Raw genomic sequence first — 20760 nt, 5'->3', positions numbered from 1 at the left:
TGACAAGGACCCTCCTATGGAGTAACCATTTAACTCCTTGCATTATTCCATCTTTTGCTCACAGTATTGGAATGTGCCAAACAATATGCTTTTTGAAGGGAAATTGGGAGCAATTTGTCTTCTTTATGTGTGCTAAGCAGAGCAGGAGGGGGAAGCAAGCAGGGATTCACAGCAAGCCATGGAGCAGTGATTAGTAAGAGCTGACAGTCTCAAACCAAGACTCTCCTTCTTTTATTACCTCATTGTAATAACAGAGTACAAAGTACTGACTGTCCTCAAGCCAAGAATCAGAGACCCAGGAACATAGAAAATAGCAGATCACAATTTTTTTTTGTAACAAAACACTGCTGCTACCTGCACAGTGCAATTCTAAAGAGACAGCCTTTTATGTCCACACATTGGACATAACCTTTGGACTAACTTTTCCTGGAAATGGGATTTTTCTGTTGGTCATAAAGCTGCTTATTTTCTGTATCAGGAATGAAACGAGCACAGAACATTTGCTTAAGAAAAATCATAATGTAACATGGTAAATTATTTCAGTTTAATTAGAAAAAAGTTCATTGTGGTAGCTGATAAGCCCAAGCACATTAAGATAGCTTGAATCCTACAGGACATGTTGTTACAAGACTGAAATAAATATGCTAGTAATTGGGCGGAAGTGTCTATCTGCTCAAGGGTAGGAAGGGCCTGCAGAGGGACCTGGACAGGCTGCATCGATGGGCTGAGGTCAATTGTATGAGATTCAACAGGGCCAAGGTCCTGCACTTGGGTCACAACCACCCCATGCAATGCTACAGGCTTGGGGAAGAGTGGCTGAAAAGCTGCCTGGAGGAAAAGGACCTTGGGGTGCTGGTCGACAGCCGGCTGAACATGAGCCAGCAGTGGGCCCAGGTGGCCAAGGCGGCCAATGGCATCCTGGCTTGTGTCAGGAATAGTGTGCCCAGCAGGAAAAGGGAGGTGATCGTGCCCCTGTACTCGGCACTGGTGAGGCTGCACCTGGAGTACTGTGTTCATGTTTGGGCCCCTCACTACAAGAAGGACACTGAGGTGCTGGAGCATGTCCAAAGAAGGGCAACGAGGCTGGTGAGGGGTCTAGAGAACAAGTCTTATGAGGAGCGGCTGAGGGAACTGGGGCTGTTTAGTATGGAGAAGAGGAGGCTGAGGGGAGACCTTATCGCTCTCTAAAACTACCTGAAAGGAGGTTGTAGTGAGGCAGGTGTTGGTCTCTTCTCCCAAGTAACTAGCGATAGGATGAGCGGAAATGGCCTCCAGTTGCACCAGGGCAGGTTTAGATTAGATAACAGGAAAAAAAGAGTTGTGAAGAATTGGAATAGGCTTCCCAGGGAAGTGGTGGAGTCACCATCCCTGGAGGTGTTAAAAAAACATGTAGACATGGCACTTCAGGACGTGGTTTAGCAGGCATGGTGGTGTTGGGCTGACAGTTGGACTTGATCTTAGCGGTCTTTTCCAACCTTTACAACTCTATGAGTCTATCACATTTTAAATTTTCGTTATAATTTGTAGTTTTTTCATAATTCAGTAATTATGCTAAGGCTGTTCTGAGAACTCATTATGAAAGCGTGGAATTGGAGTTTCATGTGAACAGGCTTTTGTTTTCCTTTTTTTCTCTTGTTTGTTTCAATGACCTCTTGAACTGAGGATAAAATAAGAGCAGTTTACAGAGGAAAGAATCGGCATCAGCATGTTAATTCTAGTGCAAATGGAGTAAAAACTCTTCTAGTACTATGCTGTACTTTTCTTTTTCTTATCTACCACCAGTAAAGAGCTAGCAGTATAGTTGCCTGAGGATGAAAAGGTGAGAGGATGAAAAAAACAGGAATTCTGCTTAAGTATATAATTATTACAAACCAGAGCCTGATCCTGAAAACATGCTTAACTGAGCCATCTAAGTAAATGTTTGTGTTAATGCACCTAGTCCAAAAAACTCTTCATAACCTGTGAGACATGAGTCCCTTCAAACTTTTCAGTGAAGTAGCAAAGATGAATATTGCTTAAAGAATAATATCAGAACTGATAACTCTAACTACTAAGGAACTACAAGTCATGCTCTCCAAATATTGGAATAACTTAGAAAACAACATTTTTAAAAATAAGTACTCTGTTGTGTGATTCTGGAATTTTCAGAATATAGTCAGGACCTATTTTTGAGCTTTTCTTCACAATCAGAGGGCCAGGGGCTTAATTTGCTTTGATACTTGACTTCCAGAGACGATGGGTCTTTGCGAACAACATTAAGATCCAAAAGCTTCTGATCGCATGAGAGTTGAGCACTCTACTGTTTTCTTTATTCTCATGTTTTTTACCCAGTATTAGAACCAAATTGCTATTCAGTTGTGTCAAACTGTGAAGGATAGAAGGATTCTGATGTTTTCTAGAATAATAAAAAAAACCCCACCACAGCTATTTCTGGGACTGGTGGGATGTTATAAGAGTTTTACATCAAACCTCATCAGTATAACAGCACCCTAGACTGACTTGCATGAAGAAAATGAAATCAGACTGCGTGAGCATGAAAAAGTTCACATCAAGAGACTTTCCACCCAATTAAAAAAGGCTGGCAATTCTGTAAGGACATTCTAGGTTTCAACAAACATTTTGCTGTGTTCATGGCTGCCTCAGGCGCTCATCTGGAGACAACATTTCAATAAAGGAATAAGGAAAAGGTATTTCACCCTGTGCCACATCTCTGCAAAAAGTTAACCATGAAAAGGAACTATGACACAACTGGAAAGCAATTCCTATCAACTAGGCAAGCTCTTAAATATTTGCAGGGATATCTTCCGAGACACTCTTCATGCATATACAACAGCATTGTTTATATTTTGTTGCATTAATTTCCCAAGGTCTGAACCAGTGGATATAGAATATATTCAGAAACAGCCTGGAAGAGAAAGTAAAGAAAAAATATGCACTAACAGAAGTGCCTGGATGAAAGGAATTGTAGATGATGCAGGAACTGCTTTGTGACTCTCTAACATGCAGCTCAAATCATAGATGTTGCTGACCCTTAGTAATATCTGCAGTCTCAACAGATCTTTCCCAGTTAGAGATTTCTGCCCCGAGTGTCTGTTTTCTCTTCCTTATCTTCAATCACCAGTGAGAGCTGTGTCATGTGGCTGGATACCAGGATGAACAACTAGCTGGGCAGCCTTCCTCATCTTCCAGAAAATCCAATATCTTACTGGAATCCAGACCCAAGACTTGAGTCTTGTAGCTCCTGTGGTACACGGTGACTTTCCTCATTCTCCATTGCTCAGAACTCAGGTGGGGCATCCAGCAGTGCTATCAAGAGACAAGTATTCAATATTGGATTGGTAGTCCTTGTCCTTACGGGAGATTTCAACTTCCCAGACATCAACTGGGAATACCATACTGCTGTGATGAGCAAGCCTGGAAAATTCCCGAAGTTTGTTGAAGATAACTTCTTGTCACAGGTACTCAGGGAACCAACTAGGAAAGATGCCCTTCTAGACTTGTTGTTTGTGAATATGGGACTTGTGGGAGATGTGATGGTAGGTGGCTGTCTTGGCCACAGTGATCATGAAAAAAGGTCATCAGAGTTGCTACCCTGGATTTCAAGAGAGCAAACTTTAAGCTACTCAGGGAGCTACTTAGCAGTGTCACCTCGGAATCTGCTTTGGAGGGCTTAGGAGTCCATGAGTGATGGTCAGTCTTTAAGAACCACCTTTTACAATCACAGGAGCAGGCAATCCCCTTGTGCCGCAAGTCAAGCAAGTGGGGCAGAAGCCAGCTTGGCTGAACAGGGAACTCCTCGTGGAGCTCAAGAGGAAAAAGAAATGGTACGATCTCCGGAAGCGAGATCAGGCTTCGCAGGAAGATTACAGAGCTGTGGTTGGCATATGCAGGGAGAAGACACAAAAGGCCAAAGCTCAATTAGAGTCGAAACCAACCACCGTTGTGTCAGACAACAAGAATGGCTTTTTTAAGTATGTTAATAGCAAGAGGAGGTCTAAGGAAAACATTGGACCAATACTTGTTGAAGATGGTCACCTGACGAATAGGGATGAAGAAAAAGCAGAGGCATTCAATGCTTTTTTTGCCTCAGTCTTTAATGATACTGATAGACCTTGGGCTGCCCAGTCCTCTGAGTTGGGGGAACACGACTATGAGAGCAGTGACTTTCCATTTGCGAACACTGAAACTGTAACAGACCATTTGTATCAGTTGAACGTCCACAAGTCCATGGGGCCTGGTGGGATTCATCCCAGAGTACCGAAGGAGCTAGCGGATGTTAAGGAAGGACTCCTCTTGATCATCTACCAAAGGTCTTGGGAGTCTGGGGAAGTCCCTGCTGACTGGAAGCTAGCCATGATTATTCCACTTTACAAGAAGGGTGTGAGGGAAGACCCAGGAAACTACAGACCTGTTAGTCTAAACTAAGCACCTGGAAAAATTATGGAGAAGATCATGCTGGGTGCTACAGAAAGGCATTTAAAGGACAATGCAATCATCAGGCACACAGGTTCACAGAGGGAAAGTCCTGTTTAACTAATTAGATATCCTTCTACAATAAGGTCACCCGCCTAGTGGATGAAGGGAAAGTGGTGGATGTAGTTTTCCCGGATTTTAGTAAGGCTTTTGATACTGTCCCTCACAGCATCCTTCTGGACAAGATGTCCAACTGTGGGATGAGCAGGTGCACAGTGCACTGGGTGAAGAACTGGCTGGACAACAGGGCTCAAAGGGTTGTAGTGAATGAGGCTACATCTGGCTGGTGACCGGTCACCAGCAGTGTTCCTCAGGGCTCAATCCTGGGGCCAGTTCTATTTGTTATATTAATCAATGATCTGGATGCAGGAGTTGAATGCACCATTAGCAAGTTTGCTGATGATACCAAACTGGGAGGTGCTGTTGACTCTCTTGAGGGACAAGAGGCCTTGGCAGAGGGATCTGGATAGATTGGAGCACTGGACAACCAAATAATGACATGAAATTTAACAAGAACAAATGCCCAATTCTGCACCTGGGACGGAGTAATGCCAGACAGAAGTACAACTTGGGAGAGGAGTGGCTGGAGAGCAGCCCTGCAGAAAGGGATCTGGGGGTGCTGGTTGACAGCAGGCTCAATATGAGTCAGCAGCATGCCCTGGCAGCCAAGAGGGCAAACCGCATTCTGGGGTGCATCAAACACAGCATAACCAGCTAGTCAAAAGAAGCAATTATCCCACTGTATTCAGTGTTGGTGCAGCCTCACCTTGAGTACTGGGTACAGTTCTGGGCTCTCTACAGCTTCCTGAGGAGGGGAAGTGGAGAGAGAGGTGCTGATCTCTTCTCCCTGGGATCCAGCGACAGGACACATGGGAATGGTTCAAAGCTGCACCAGAGGAGGTTCAGACTGGACATTAGGAATCATTTCTTTACTGAGAGGGTGGTCAAACACTGGAACAGGCTTCTTAGAGACGTGGTCGATGCCCCATGCCTGTCAGTGTTTAAGAGGCATTTGGACAATGCCCTTAATATCATGCTTTAACTTTTGGTCAGCCCTGAAGTGGTCAGGCAGTTGGACTAGATGATCGTTGTAGGTCCCTTCCAACTGAAATATTCTATTCTACTCACATCTTACGTAAACATTCATGATACTTTCTCTGATCATCTCTGAGCCTCTTCAGAGCAAAGACCACTCACCGTTTAAAGCTGATGTACTGAGTCCCACCACTGGTCACATTCTTTGTTGTGATCCACATAGTTAAAAACCAACTATTAAGGCTACCAGGAACTTAGGATTCACCTATATTAAAGAATTTTAAAGAATTATCAGTTTTCCACTTGCACAACAACAAGAACTTCAAAAGGGTCACTCGAAATAGTATCTCCCTATTCCTTTAAATCGCTCGCAGGTAAAGGTTCCCAGATGTTGAAATAAAGTCTTTCACCTATCCTACATGCTCTTTTGCCAGAAGTATTGTTCCCTATGCATGAAAGCTGGAAGAAAAAACCTATTAGTGAACATAGCACACTAGAGAGAAACATCAGGAACATTCAAGTGCTATGCCTTTGTAAATCCATAGCAAAGCGATCCTCGAGACTCCAAGAACAATATTTAAGTGGGTACCAAATTGTTGTTTGTCAAACCTGGACACAGCATTCCAGACTTTTTACTGAAAAGTCTTTTGAAAGAGAGGCTTTAATGTGTGCCTATTTTCTACATGTGGATTATTAGACTTCACATCTGAGTAATTAGTCTATAAATAAGTTCTTGAAGGCAGAAGCTGGAGAAGGAGAAGACTAGAGTATCCATATTGCACTCATACTGATGTTTGACAAATTCACCCTGGAACCCTGGCTATACCAATCTCAGAATTGGTAATAATCATCTTGAGAATTTGTGCCTCCAGCAGATTCAAAAAGGGAAAAACAGTCCCTTCAAAAGGATGGTAAAGGACTGCCCAGAGTACTATATGTAGTCTATATGATTTAAGTACATACCAGAAGAACAATTTATCTACAAGTATTGAGATAATAACAAAGAGGTGACATTCCAAAGTGAATTTGTTAAGAATAAGTATCATCAAATCAAAATCATTTTATTCCATACAGCAATAGGTCTTGTGGATTAAGGAGAACTGAGTGTCATGCCTGGACTTTAGCGTGGCTTTCTATATAGCTTCTCACAACAAGTTTACTAACGAGCTGAGGAAGTATGGTCTAGGCAAAAATATTGCAAGATTGCAGTATAACCTATTGCAAAACTGTGTTCAGAATATCAGTTGTTCTTGGTAAAAATGGATGAACGGAATATAGGTGAACAAGTGCAGCTTTCCAGAGCACTTTCTTAAGAACAGTAGTATAAAATATTTGTTATTAATAAGTTTTCATGTAACGGAATTAGAGAGTATTTTATTAATCTAAAGATCATAACGAGATTTTTGTGTCGAGTGTTTGAGAGAAGGGCCAACAACTGCTTTTAAAACAGAATCAAAATTTACAGTTTTCTTGACTAACTGGAACAACCTTCTGAAACAAAAGAAATTCAGTAAGAAGCAGCACAAACTTATTATTCATCTGAGAAAGAGCAATTGTAACAACATGAGAGGAAGATAGATAAGCTCTACAGAAAGACAGCAATATGTTTATAACAGCTTGCAACACAAATCTAAGTTAGCACCAAAGAACAACTATATTCATATATGATAGTAATATCAATCAAGGTCGTCTACAGTACTTTTCTGACTACTCATCCTTCTAAGTCTTTAAATAGAGTTGGATCTACAACTCAGGGCAGCACAACATTATAACAAATGCAAACCAATTAGAATTCAGATAAAAACATCAAAGACAATTAAAAGCCCAGAAATTATTTATGTAAAGATGATAGAAAGAAACTGTGCTGTTCAGTCTGTAGAAAATTAGATTAGTGCAAGACATGATAACATTCTTTGATATGTAAATGACTGCTATAAATAAATAAACAAATAAAGGACGTGAATTGTTTTTCCTTGCCCACTGGAAAGAAGTCAAGAAGTGTCATGCCCATCTGCAACAAAAATGATTCAGGCTAAGCATTAGGAGAAAAGTTTTCTAGCACTAAGAATTTGAACAGGTTGCATGGCAAGAGTAAGGAAACTCCATTACTGACTATTTAACAACAACAAAAAAAGCTGGAAGTTATTGGGAGACTGGTACAGCTCATCCAACATGAGGGTAAGAAGATGGGAAGCCCCCAGGCCCTTTCCTGCTGTATTTTCTAAAATCACAGAATCTTCCTCTGGAAATTTTCCCAAGTTTTGAACTAGACATAAAGAAATTATTCCATAAGGCCAAGTGCAAGGTCTTGCACCTGGGTCGGGGCAGTCCCAAGCACAAATACAGGCTGGGCAGACAATGGATTGAGAGCAGCCCTGCCAAGAAAGACTGGGGGGTGCTGGTTGACAAGAAACTACACATGACCTGGCAACGTGCGCTCGCAGCCCAGAAGGCCAACCATATCCTGGGGTGCATCAAAAGAAGCATGGCCAGAAGGTCAAGGGAGGGGATTCTGCCCCTCTACTCTGCTCTGGTGAGACCCCACCTGGAGTACTGCGTCCAGCTCTGAAGCCCTCAGCACAAGAAGGACACGGACCTGTTGGAGCGGGGCCAGAGGAGGGCCATGAAAATGATCAGAGGGATGGAACACCTGTCCTATGAGGAAAGGCTGAGAGAGTTGGGGTTGTTCAGCCTGGAGAAGGCTCCAGGAAGACCTCATAGCAGCCTTCCAGTACCTGAAGGGGGCCTACAAGAAAGCTGGAGAGGGGCTTTTTACAAGGGCATGTAGTGAAAGGGCAATGGGGAAATGGCTTTAAAGTGAAAGAGGTTAGATTTAGATTAGATATAAGGAAAAAATTCTTTACTGTGAGGCCGGTGAGGCACTGGAACAGGTTGCCCAGAGAAGCTGTGGATGCCCCCTCCCTGGAAGTGTTCAAGGCCAGGTTGGATGAGGCTTTGAGCAACCTGGTCTAGTGGAAGGTGTCCCTGCCCATGGCAGGGGGGGTTGGAACTAGATGATCTTTAAGGTCCCTTCCAACCCAAACCATTCTATGATTCATTGTAGTCCATTGACAGCTGAAATCAGGAGCATCATATGTACATCTGAGGTTAGTTAAGAGACATCCACACATGGAAATTCCAGCTGTCTGCACTTTGCCAACTCTTTCTATAGTTTGTGTAGTGGTAAATACTATGAACATATTGAATAAGCCTGGGGACAAAACCTTGTGTCTCTGAGTCTGCCCAAAGGAAAGTCACTTGTGTCTCCTGCAGTTGTTGATGTTGTAGCCTGTTATTTAAAGGTTGCATCAGATGCAGGTTTTCTGTATCTTCCAGAACGCATGAAAGACAGTCATGTTATGACTGTAATTAGAAAAGGGAGTGAATATAAACAAAGACATACTACAAACTGCATACTGAGATGTTTTTCTTCTTTGAGGCAATCCTTACATACTCAGCCTTCTAAATTGTATTAGACAGCCTTCTTTTGTGTAAGACAATTCACAGTCTTTTTCTTTGTTTTTGTACAGAATCTTGCACGTAAAATCCTGGTCTGTGATTAAGATTAATTTGTACCGTATCAGTCTTACTCCCATTAACAGTTTGTGCAAGCATTATCATCTAATGCACAGTGCGTTGTACTGGTATTCATGACTGAGAACTTTGCTTGATTCTATTATTGCTGCTCTACTGTGTAATCTTTGGCAAGCCAGTGGACCTCTCTGTTTCATTGTTTCCACATTCCCTTTCTCTTTCCCCAGTTTGATTTATGTTAGTAAATTTTTCAGGGCAGGATGTTTTCTTACTGTTTGTGCAACATACAGCAAAAATGGGTCTCAGATACTGACTGGACTTTTTCTGCTCTGCTATACTTTACCAGAAAAAGATATTTGAAAGAAATGCACAGAATTTAATCCTAGTTTACTCGCATTTAAAAGTAGTGGTCCCTATACAACTAAATTCCAAGCTTCCGAACTTTTGGGGGACATTTTGGGAAAGGAGATGCAGCATGTCTGTTAAACTAATCTATAAGCAGAATTATGCAAAATATTTGCAAATAACCCTTAGAAAATTTCTCTAGCTTTAATAATTGTCACAAATGTTATGTTCCAACTATGCTAAGAAAAGGTACCTCATTCTGATGCCCCTATATTAAGTGAATAACTGTCTTCCTAACTGAAACATGCAGATAAAACTTGTGGGCCAGTTTTAAGGACTGGAATTTCAATTTCATTATGATCTTAATGTAACAGCTCAAAAAATGTTAATACATAGTGCTCATAGTGCTGGTGCAAATCCTGCAGTTTTGCCTATTTCACAACAAATGGAATTGTTAGCATATGCGTATGTATTTATGTTATATGCTTTTTAGGGACAATGCATATTTTAAAATAATTATGTCAAACAAATTGTTTATGTCAAATGCTTCAAGTTATAATGAAATAAGAAGATATAAAATATTTTGAACTCCTATAACTGCAGCAAATTCAAAACAGAAATGGAGCAAAACTGTCAGCCTTGTGTTTGTATAAGAATTCAGGCTAGATATGGTCATAAAATAATCCAAATGGGTATTATTTCATCTATTTCTTTGGTTATGCTACCTCCCATACAGTGTGCCTTAATTCTGCCTTTGACTTTGTAAGAGATACTGATTGGGATTGCTGATTTAGGAGTTCTCCCATTTGAAAGACTGTAGAGAATAAACACCAGCATAGAGTATGCAGTTGGATTTGTATCTAAACCACAAAAAGATTAAAAATACAGATATTCATATAATCATATTTTCCTATAAACAGTAAAAGATGAAAGGTATGCAAATAAACTCTATTTTCTCCCAAGCAGCTTTTAGTACATGCCTGGTAACATACACATCAGAAGATAGAATCTTATGGAGAAAACTGCATACCTGCTTGAGCCACATGCAATAATTTTAAGTCATAAGGCAAATGAGAGTAAAAACCTCTGAATGTGATTCTGCATTGTTTCTTTCATGAAAGTACCAAAACAGGCTATAGAGAAACACGACTGGGTTGACTTCACATTTTATAGTTTATTTTCCCAAGAGTCTGTGAATAACCAATCAGAACTGTTTACCTTTATAACAAATCTTTTCACTTTCTCAATTTACCTGTCACACAACAGCTCATAGCTTCTATAACTATTACTTCATTTTTATTGTTCTAATTTCTTTGATATTTAAAAAATTTGTGAAGGAATGTAATCATGCTTAGCCTATTTCTAACATGTCAGAGAACATATGTTCTGATATTTTCATAACCAGTCATATTGAGCACACTTACATAAATACAAATGGAAACCCAGAACATCATATCTGGGAGACACTGTCATGCCTGCAAACAGCAAAAATATTTATTCAGATCATTTACAGTCAGAAGAAGTAATATTACCAGCATGCAAGACCCTGGAGGAATGGTTACAGCTTTGCAAAACAAAATAAAGGAAATCAGAGATTTGGATCATGGATGCCAAGAGTGATCTTAAGACTGACTTAAGAAGCATAAGACTTTTATCCAATGAATTATCCCATAATGTTTAAAAAAAACACACCAAAAAAACCCCACCAAACCAGTAGTGTCTATAAAATTGCACAGTAGCATACCTGTATATTTACTTGAGTATGAGTTCTGTAGCAAATGTGTAAGAACATCTTTTTTAAACCATTTGTGCGCTAAATGAGGTATTGTTCAGTGCAGAAAACAGTTTTTCCAGAGTTTTTAGCAATAAACTGGGAAATTTCTTGTAATCCCATGAAAAAGTCCTTTTGTATTTCAGGATTTTTAAAAAAATAATTAAATCTGTCATTTGTGAATTGCATTGATTTTTCTGTGATTGCTCCCTGCCTAAGGAAGTTTAAGATTTTGTTATTCACCTTGAAAATAAATGTCTCTGCTTCAAAGGGAAACTCTAAGAATAATCCACTTAACATTGTGAGACACTTGTATGATAATAAGACAAACCTCACAGATAGATAACATCTCTCTTTGCCAAAAAAGCTTTATACAATAATGTAAATGATTGTTACAAAAAAGGGGGCATTAAAAAGGCTAAAGTGCTCCAAGGAATTTCAAAGAAAAAAAAAACACATCAAAAAGAAAAGTACTGTTTGAATACAGAAATTGGGAAAAGCATCTTTCAGTTTCTGTGTATATTAATTCAAACATTTTGTTATATTGTCTCTTAGACAGCGATAGCAGTGATATCTGTTTCCGTAGGTTATAACACCTGTTCTAGCACATGAAATGTTCATTTATTTTTACAATTTGGTGTGTGCATCTTTATCAAATTATTAAAAGAAAACTTCAAAACAAAGAAACTGTTTCTTTTTTTACCTGTGACTAAACTGGATACAATTAGTGGCAGGACCAACATTTGCAGCATTCTCATGAGTAATTCTGGAAATGAAAAGTACTTGACTTCCCGATAGCTCATCTTATACGATCGGAGAGAAAATCCAAGGATTATACCTTGACGAGAGGGAAAAGATATCATGACTTAGTCTTCTAAAGTAGTAATAACACCTGAACATGAATATCTGTATAGTACTTAATTGATGTATCTAATTGTAACATGGAGTTTTTACTATGCCCCAGAATGCACTCAAATATCAACTACCTACATGAATAGTCCTACTGAAGCCAGTAAATTACTTGTTACTGTAACAGATTCAGAAGGTTATTTCTGTTGCTATTTTTTGAAATCTGGATTACTGTAAAAGGTACATCTCGATCATTAATGAAAAGGAAACAGGCCCTGCTACTGCATCTGAGTGCTTTCACTTCTGGGATTTTGAGTGTAATCATATATGCAATGCATATACACACTAGCCACAAACCTTCAGAAGTCTTGTCCATGCCTGTTTTCTCTGTGGGGCCTGATCTTGTAGATGTGCTTCAGATTGGAAGAGATAACCAGGAGAAATTTACTTGAGAATCCCCTTGTGGTTAGGTCTTTACACAGCAAAACAGCATTAGGAGGTAAGTAGCTTCACACATACCTACCCTCAGAAACAAAGGCACTTGCAAAGAAGCAGCTAATTGGGGTGGGATGGTCTTACTGGATGATTAAGTAGTGGGTTTCAATGCCTGACAGAGTGGGGTAAGGGAGTGCCTGAAACCATTTATCTTGCTGGGAACATATATATGGTGTTTGAGACAAATTTACAAATGGAAGCCATAGATGGACTGATATGCATGGCGACCCAAACTTCTCAGCCAGAATTTCTCAGATTTTGTCTTGTATTTGGCACCAATTCCTTTATTTGCTTATTTGGTTAATTATTTGCTTAATTGATACAACCATTTACAATTTACTGAGTGTTAAATGGTTTGGTGCCTATCTGATGTAGGTCTTTTTTATCCATCCAGGCAACACATGGCTGTATCTGGAACACTCCTTAACCATACTGTTCTGGTTTGGCTGCAGCTGGCAACAAAAGCACCACGCGGCTGCTCCTCCCCCTGCCGGGGTGCGGAGGAGAATGGAAAGAAACAGGCAGAAAACTGGTGGGTTGGGATAAGCGCAGTTTAACAGAACAGCAAACAAAAGGGAACAGGAACAACAATGATACAGAAAAGGGAAATACACAAAACAAACCAGCAGAACAGAGCCCGCAGAACAGAACTGCTCTCTCGGACCGAAACACTGCTATGGCCTCCCGAGCCACGAGTGAGTTCCCGCCGCCCAGCCCCCCCCCCCCCCACCGGAACCCAGCATGACGGCACATGGTATGGAATACCCTGCTCTGTTTGGCCAGGTGAGGTCAGCCCGCCCGGCTGTGTCCCTTCCTGGATTCTGGAGAAAATTAACCCTGTCCTGGCCGAACCCAGGACATTATCCACCCCTTATTCCATACCATCTACATCATGTCCAGGTCCCCCATTGTCCAGTTGATCACTACCATTTCTCCTGTCTCTAGATATCATTCCCACAGTCTATGGATCATCACTCTAAAGTGTCCGTTGAGTTCATTTAATCCATGACTTCGGGCTCCATCTGTTGTAATGGTCTTCCGTGGCAGGAGAGGTGATGTGTGGTGATGGGCGGTCACTTGCTGCATCCGGAGCTCACGGCTGATGTATCTGGTGCGGCCCGTGCCCACAGTCTGCAGGAGATGTTGATCTTGATGAAGTTGCTGGGTGCCGGTTGTTGACAACCAGGTCCAGTTCCATCATCACTGTGCTCTGCTAGGTTTTCATCAAAAAGTCCATCCTTCTTTAGTCTGGACGATTCTTACTATGATACTACTGGTATAACATATAACAATTATAACAGTGATAACAGACAGTGACAGGGTTATTTAATAACTAACTTTATACAATTTATTTATGGACTATTCTCCCCCAAAATCAAATCCCCATGGGGTACACATCGGACTTCCCCATCCTTCCGCATTACCCACCAGGTACACCCAGGTCCTTGAGCAAAAGCAATCCCGCGGACGGGCTTGCCTTTGCCCGAGGCAGGACTGACCCAAACCGTCTTCCCTAACATGTTCTACATGTGCACTACGGGGACTTTATCCCCTTCTACGGGGTGTGGAAGTTTTGACTGGGCAGGACCAGCCCGGTTGGTGGATCCTCTGGTGTTCACCAACCAGGTGGCCTTTGCTAAATGAGTATCCCAATTTTTGAAAGTCCCACTCCCCATTGCTCTCAAAGTGGTTTTTAGCAGCCCATTGTACCGTTCGATCTTTCCAGAGGCTGGTGCATGGTGGGGGATGTGATACACCCACTCGATACCATGTTCTTTGGCCCAGGTGTCTATGAGGGTGTCACGAAAGTGAGTCCCGTTGTCCGACTCAATTCTTTCGGGAGTGCCATGTCGCCACAGGACTTGTTTTTCAGAGCCCAGGATGGTATTCCGGGCGGTGGCATGGGGCACAGGGTAGGTTTCCAGCCATCCGGTGGTGGCCTCCACCATTGTGAGCACATAGCGCTTGCCTTGGCGGGTTTGTGGCAGTGTGATGTAGTCAATCTGCCAAGCCTCCCCATATTTATATTTTAGCCATCATCCTCCATACCACTGAGGCTTTACCTGCTTGGCTTGCTTGATTGCAGCGCATGTTTCACATTCATGGATAACCTGTGCGATGGAGACCATGGTCAAGTCCAACCCCTTGGTCACGAGCCCATTGGTATGTCGCGTCTCTTCCTTGGTGGCCCGAGGTGTCATGGGCCCACCAGTCTATAAAGAGTTCACCCTTATGTTGCCAGTCCATATCCACCTGAGCCACTTCAATCTTGGCAGCCTGATCCACCTGGTGGTTGTTTTGATGTTCCTCAGTGGCCCGACTCTTAGGGACGTGGGCGTCCACGTGACGGACTTTTACAACCAACTGCTCCAGACGGGCAGCAATATCTTGCCACAATGGGGCAGCCCAGATAGGTTTGCCTCTGCGCTGCCAGTTGTTCTTCTTCCATTGCTGCAGCCACCCCCACAAGGCATTGGCCACCATCCAGGAGTCGGTGTAAAGATAGAGCACTGGCCACTTCTCTTGATCAGCAATGTCTAAAGCCAGCTGGATGGCTTTCACCTCTGCAAACTGGCTGGACTCACCTTCTCCCTCGGCAGTTTCCGCGACTTGTCGTGTAGGGCTCCATACAGCAGCCTTCCACCTCCGCTGCTTCCCCACAATACGACAGGACCCATCCGTGAACAGGGCATACTGTTTCTTCTCTTCTGGCAGCTGGTTATACAGTGGGGCCTCTTCAGCACGTGTCACCTCCTCCTCTGGCGATGCTCCAAAATCTTTGCCTTCTGGCCAGTCCATGATTACCTCCAGAATTCCTGGGCGACTGGGGTTTCCCATTCGGGCCCGCTGGGTGATCAGCGCGACCCACTTACTCCACGTAGCATCAGTGGCATGATGCGTAGAGGGCACCCTCTCTTTGAACATCCAGCCCGGGACCGGCAATCGTGGTGCTAGGAGGAGCTGTGCTTCAGTGCCGACTGCTTCTGAAGCAGCTCGAACGCCTTCATATGCTGCCAGAATCTCTTTTTCAGTGGGAGTATAGCGGGCCTCGGATCCTTTGTATCCCCGGCTCCAGAACCCCAGGGGTCGACCTCAAGCCTTCCCTGGTGCTTTCTGCCAGAGACTCCAGGTTGGGCCATTCTCCCCGGCTGCGGTGTAGAGCACGTTTTTAACATCTTGCCCTGACCGGACTGGACCAAGGGCTACGGCATGAACTGTATCTCGTTTAATCTGTTCAAATGCCTGTCATTGCTCAGGGCCCCATTCAAAATCATTCTTCTTCTAGGTCACTTGATAGAGAGGATTTACAATCTGGCTGTAATTTGGGATGTGCATCCTCCAAAAACCCACAACAGCTAAGAAGGCCTGTGCTTCCTTTTTGCTGGTTGGTGGAGACATAGCTGCTATTTTGTTGATGACATCCATTGGGATTTTACGGCGCCCATCCTGCCATTTTATTCCCAAAAACTGGATCTCTTGCACAGGTCCCTTGACTTTACTTCGCTTAATGGCGAAACCGGCTTTCAGAAGGATCTGAACTACTTTCTCCCCTTTCTCAAAAAGTTCCTCCCCTGTGTCACCCCATACAATGATGTCATCGATGTACTGCAGATGTTCTGGAGCTTCACCCTTTTGCAGTGCAGTCTGGATCAGCCCATGGCAAATGGTGGGACTGTGTTTCCACCCCTGGGGCAGTCGATTCCAGGTGTACTGGACGCCCCTCCAGGTGAAAGCAAACTGTGGCCTGCACTCTGCTGCCAAAGGGATGGAGAAGAATGTATTAGCGATGTCAGTTGTAGCATACCACTTGGCTGCCTTTGACTCCAGCTGATAGTGAAGTCCTAGCATGTCTGGCAGGGCAGCACTCAGCGGTGGCGTGACTTCATTCAGAGCAAGGTAGTCTATTGTCAGTCTCCACTCTCCAGTAGATTTTCTCACTGGCCATATGGGACTGTTAAAGGGTGAGCGAGTTTTGCTGATCACTCCTTGACTCTCCAGCTGGCGGATCAGCTGATGAATGGGGAGAAGGGAGTGTCGATTGGTACGATACTGTCACCGGTGCACCGTTGTGGTCGCGATTGGCACCTGTTGTTCTTCAACCCTCAGCAACCCCACAACGGAAGGATCCTCCGAGAGACCAGGCAAAATGGACAGCTGTTTAATTTCTTCCGTCTCCAAAGCAGCTATGCCAAAAGCCCACCGATACCTCTTTGGGTCCTGGAAATACCCTCTCCTGAGATAGTCTATACCAAGGATGCATGGAGCCTCGGGGCCAGTTACAATGGGGTGCTTCTGCCAGTCCTGCCCAGTGAGGCTCACTTCAGCCTCCAATACACTCAGCTCTTGGGACCCCCCCTGTCACTCCCGAAGTACAAATGGACTCTGACCCTTTGAAATCTGATGGCATTAAAGTACACTGTGCACCAGTGTCCACTAGAGCTTGATACTCTTGTGGATCTGACGTGCCAGGCCACCGAATCCACAGTGTCCAATAAACACAGTTGTCCCTTTCCTCCACCTGGCTGGAGGCAGGCCCCTCTAATCCTGGTCAGAGAATTTGCTGCTCCCCTGCTGTAAATATGACTTGGTGGTCCCTTCCAGAGGATCGGAATCAAGATCAAATTGTCTACCCTGTCTGGAGAGCTGGCTGCTGGAAACTGGAGTGGCATTTTTCCTAAAAGAATCCCCTTTGGCGATTGTTTTACCTCGCAACTCACGCACTCGTGCCTCTAGACTTGAGGTGGGTTTTCCATCCCACTTCCTCATGTCCTCTCCATGGTCACGCAGGTAGAACCACAGGGTGCCCCGTGGTGTGTAGCCTCTGTATTCTCTCTCCTGAGCAGAGGAACGCTTGCCCCTAATAGCTGAGACGCTGGCCCGTACAGGTGGGGAGTAGGACATACTCTTTTCTAGTCACTTGACCAGTTTCTCCATGGCTGAGACAAGGGCGGAAGAGAGACTTTCCTCATATTGCCGGAGTCTGACAGCCACCTCATCCACTGTTGGTGCCTCCTTACCTTTCCAGTCTACTACTGCCAGTGAGTTGGCATATGAGGATGGTGCACTCCACACAAACTTCCTCCACATAGATGGTGTGCACTGGACTTCATCTAGGTCTGTGGGTAACTGCTCATTGTCTGGTTCATAGTAAACCAGCTCCCGCACAGCTAATTCCCTCAAGTACTGAATACCCCTTTCCACATTGGTCCACTTGCCAGGATAGCATACAAAATCGTCACTGAAGGGGTACCTCTCCCTCACACCTGACAGAAGTCTCCTCCAGAGGCTGAGGACTTGTTCCTTTTTTCCAATGGCCTTGTCAATGCCCCCATCCCTGGCCATGGATCCCAGCTGCTTGGCTTCCTTGCCCTCTAATTCCAAGCTGCTGGCCCCGTTGTCCCAGCACTGCAGCAGCCAGGTGACAATGTGTTCGCCTGGGTGGCGGCTGAAATCTTTCCGCATGTCTCGCAGCTCGCCCAGGGACAGGGACCGGGTGATGATCTCTGTCTCTATCTCCCGTGATGACCCTGGCTCATTGTCATCCCTCCCGGTGCGATCTGCTCTCTTTGCGTCTTTCTTCAGTTTTACAGGGGCAACTGCTACTGGCACAGGTTGGTCATTGGGCTCAGCCGCGATGCCTGCAGCTGCAGGTGGGGCTGGAGCTGGAGCTGCAGCAACTGTCGTGCCCACTGGGGAAGCCGGACAATGCCAGTGGCTACAGCAGCCGTGGTGCCGGTCGGGGGGGCTGTGACTGCTTGCTGGGCTGGAGGGGCTGCAGGGCCGGCTGGGGGGGCAGCGCCAGTCACAGTGCCTGCTGCTTCGCTTCCCTCCCTTTCCCCTTTAGGGCACTGGATCAGGTTGAACAGGGCTCGGTAGGCGTGGGCCAGACCCCAGCACATTGCTGTGATTTGTGTGTCTCTGGAGTTCCCAGGGTGGCAGCACACTTTTTGCAGATACTTTACTAGTTCATCTGGATCCTGCACTTGTTCAGGGGTGAGTTTAAAAAACATCGGGGGTTCCCACTGACCTAGGTACTTGCCCATGATGTCCCACACACCCAGCCACTCACAGCTATCCAGCCCCGGGGCAGGTCTCTGCAGGATGTTCTTAACTACTTGTTTAACCCTAAACAAATCCTGTAACCCATTCAGGAAGCATAACCATAGATACCCGCTGGCCTGAGCATCCCACGGGTACTCGAAATTCTCAAAAGCCATTAGGACTAGCCTGAAGGAGAGAGGGGGGGTTAAAGAGTGGGGGGAGGTATCCCCTTTGGTTTTCCCTACAGACTGCGTTTGATTATTAACATATTCTAAGACATAGGATCCGAGGTATGGAAATGACCACAGTGCCGCATGCAAATACAAGCCTAATTTCATGCGCAGTGATGTTATCATGTCATAAGTCGACATCATACAGTACAGCAAAATCATCATCCTGATCCTTTTCCCCGAGGTAATGAACAGCACCACAGGGAAAACATAGTGCAAGTAAGGATTCAAAAACCACAGCCATCTGATCAAAGTCAGCAACATTTTTACCAGCAACTATTTAACTAACACAGTAAATGCGTACAACAAATTTTAACAAAATCTAAGCAAGCTGTTTTAACACCCGCTGCTCAGCCCTGCCGTTATCCCTGCCCCACGCTTGGGCACCAATTTAAATGTTCTGGTTTGGCTGCAGCTGGCAACAAAAGCGCCACGCGGCTGCCCCTCCCCCCGCCGGGGTGCGGAGGAGAATGGAAAGAAACAGGCAGAAAACTGGTGGGTCAGGATAAGGGCAGTTTAACAGAACAGCAAACAAAAGGGAACAGTAACAACAACGATACAGAAAAGTGGAATACACAAAACAAACCCACAGAACAGAGCCCGCAGAACAGAACCACTGTCTCGGACCGAACCACCCCTGTGCCCTCCCGAGCCATGAGTGAGTTCCCGCCGCCCACCTCCCCCCCCACCGGAACCCAGCATGACGGCACATGGTATGGAATATCCTGCTCTGTTTAGCTAGGGGGAGTCAGCCCGCCCGGCTGTGCCCCTTCCTGGATTCCGGTGAAAATTAACCCTGTCCTGGCCGAACCCAGGACACATACAGATAGTGAAACTTAACTATACCTCTCCCACTTTTGATTCCATGTTCTTGCCTTCTGCATAGTACTGGCATTTGTGCTAATTGTGGCTGTATAGAAAGTTGGATCAGAGAATTGATCCTACTGCAAAAATAATTTATTTTACTGGGTTATTTTTCAGCCAGGTCAATTCCCTGAGGTAATTTGTTTGCATGACTGCACAAGTTTTGGTACCCTCACAAGGGAATAGGTAGAAATGTGCCTTGGAGAAGAGCAGAACTGTCCTTTTCAGCAGACAGACAGACTTAGGTTTCCTAAAACTTTTCATGAAACTGCATCCTCATTGATATTTGGCAGCAGCTCACTTCTAGAGCTTGTTAGAACTTGGATATGTCCTGAATCACAGAATCACAGAATGGTAGGGGTTGGAAGGGACCTCTGTGGGTTATCTAGTCCAACCTTTCTGCTGAAGCAGGGTCACCTACAGTAGGTTGTAGAGGACCTTGTCCAGGCGGGTCTTGAATATCTCCAGAGAAGGAGACTCCACAACCTCCCTGGGCAGCCTGTTCCAGTGCTCTGTCACCCTCAGAGTGAAGAAATTCTTCCTCATGTTCAGACGGAACTTCCTGTGCTTCATTTTGTGCCCATTGCCCCTTGTCCTGTCACTGGGCACCAAAATGCCATAATACTGAACACTTATGAAAATGAGTAGTTCCAATTCTTAATCACTTTGTGTTTTTTCTTTTTTTAAATCACATTTTATATTGGTACATCCATACAGCAGATATCTTCATGCCAAATTTTACCAGCTAAAATATGCTGTTTTGCCCCCTACACTAGCTTATTGCCGTCTGCTGATGTAAGGAAACATCTATAACTCTGATCTTAGTGACCCCTGCCTGTGTGAGCATGCTGTTAGGGACTTCAGCAGGTTGGTTAAGTTAGAGGAGTCCAGAAGTGTCTCTTGTAGGATGGAAAATCTCAATATTACAGGATGGGAGAAAAGTGATTAGAGTACAATTGGAACAAAGCATGGATTTCACGCTATGGAAGAGAGTGGTGGGACTATAAGACATTTGTTTTAGTCTCATTCATGTTCAATGGACTCAGGTAGTCAAAGTGCATTTTACATAAATGATTTTTTTTGATAAAAGTAGTTCATAAACAGCATAGAGGAAGGGCCTCT

The 20760-nt window shown here is 44.2% G+C and overlaps 1 protein-coding gene across 1 annotated transcript in view; it reads right to left on the bottom strand.

Moving 5' to 3' along the window:
• LOC142365476 (ran-binding protein 3-like) overlaps positions 1 to 20760 on the bottom strand; it is a 158904-nt gene that overhangs the window by 112584 nt on the left and 25560 nt on the right. Inside the window, 1 exon segment of the mRNA XM_075446302.1 lies at positions 11862 to 11996. Within this exon segment, the coding sequence (XP_075302417.1) occupies positions 11862 to 11996 (135 nt within the window).

The sequence above is a fragment of the Opisthocomus hoazin genome, chromosome W, assembly GCF_030867145.1.
Source record: "Opisthocomus hoazin isolate bOpiHoa1 chromosome W, bOpiHoa1.hap1, whole genome shotgun sequence".
Classification (NCBI taxonomy): Eukaryota; Metazoa; Chordata; class Aves; order Opisthocomiformes; family Opisthocomidae; genus Opisthocomus; species Opisthocomus hoazin.
This window is presented reverse-complemented; position numbering and strand designations above follow the sequence as displayed.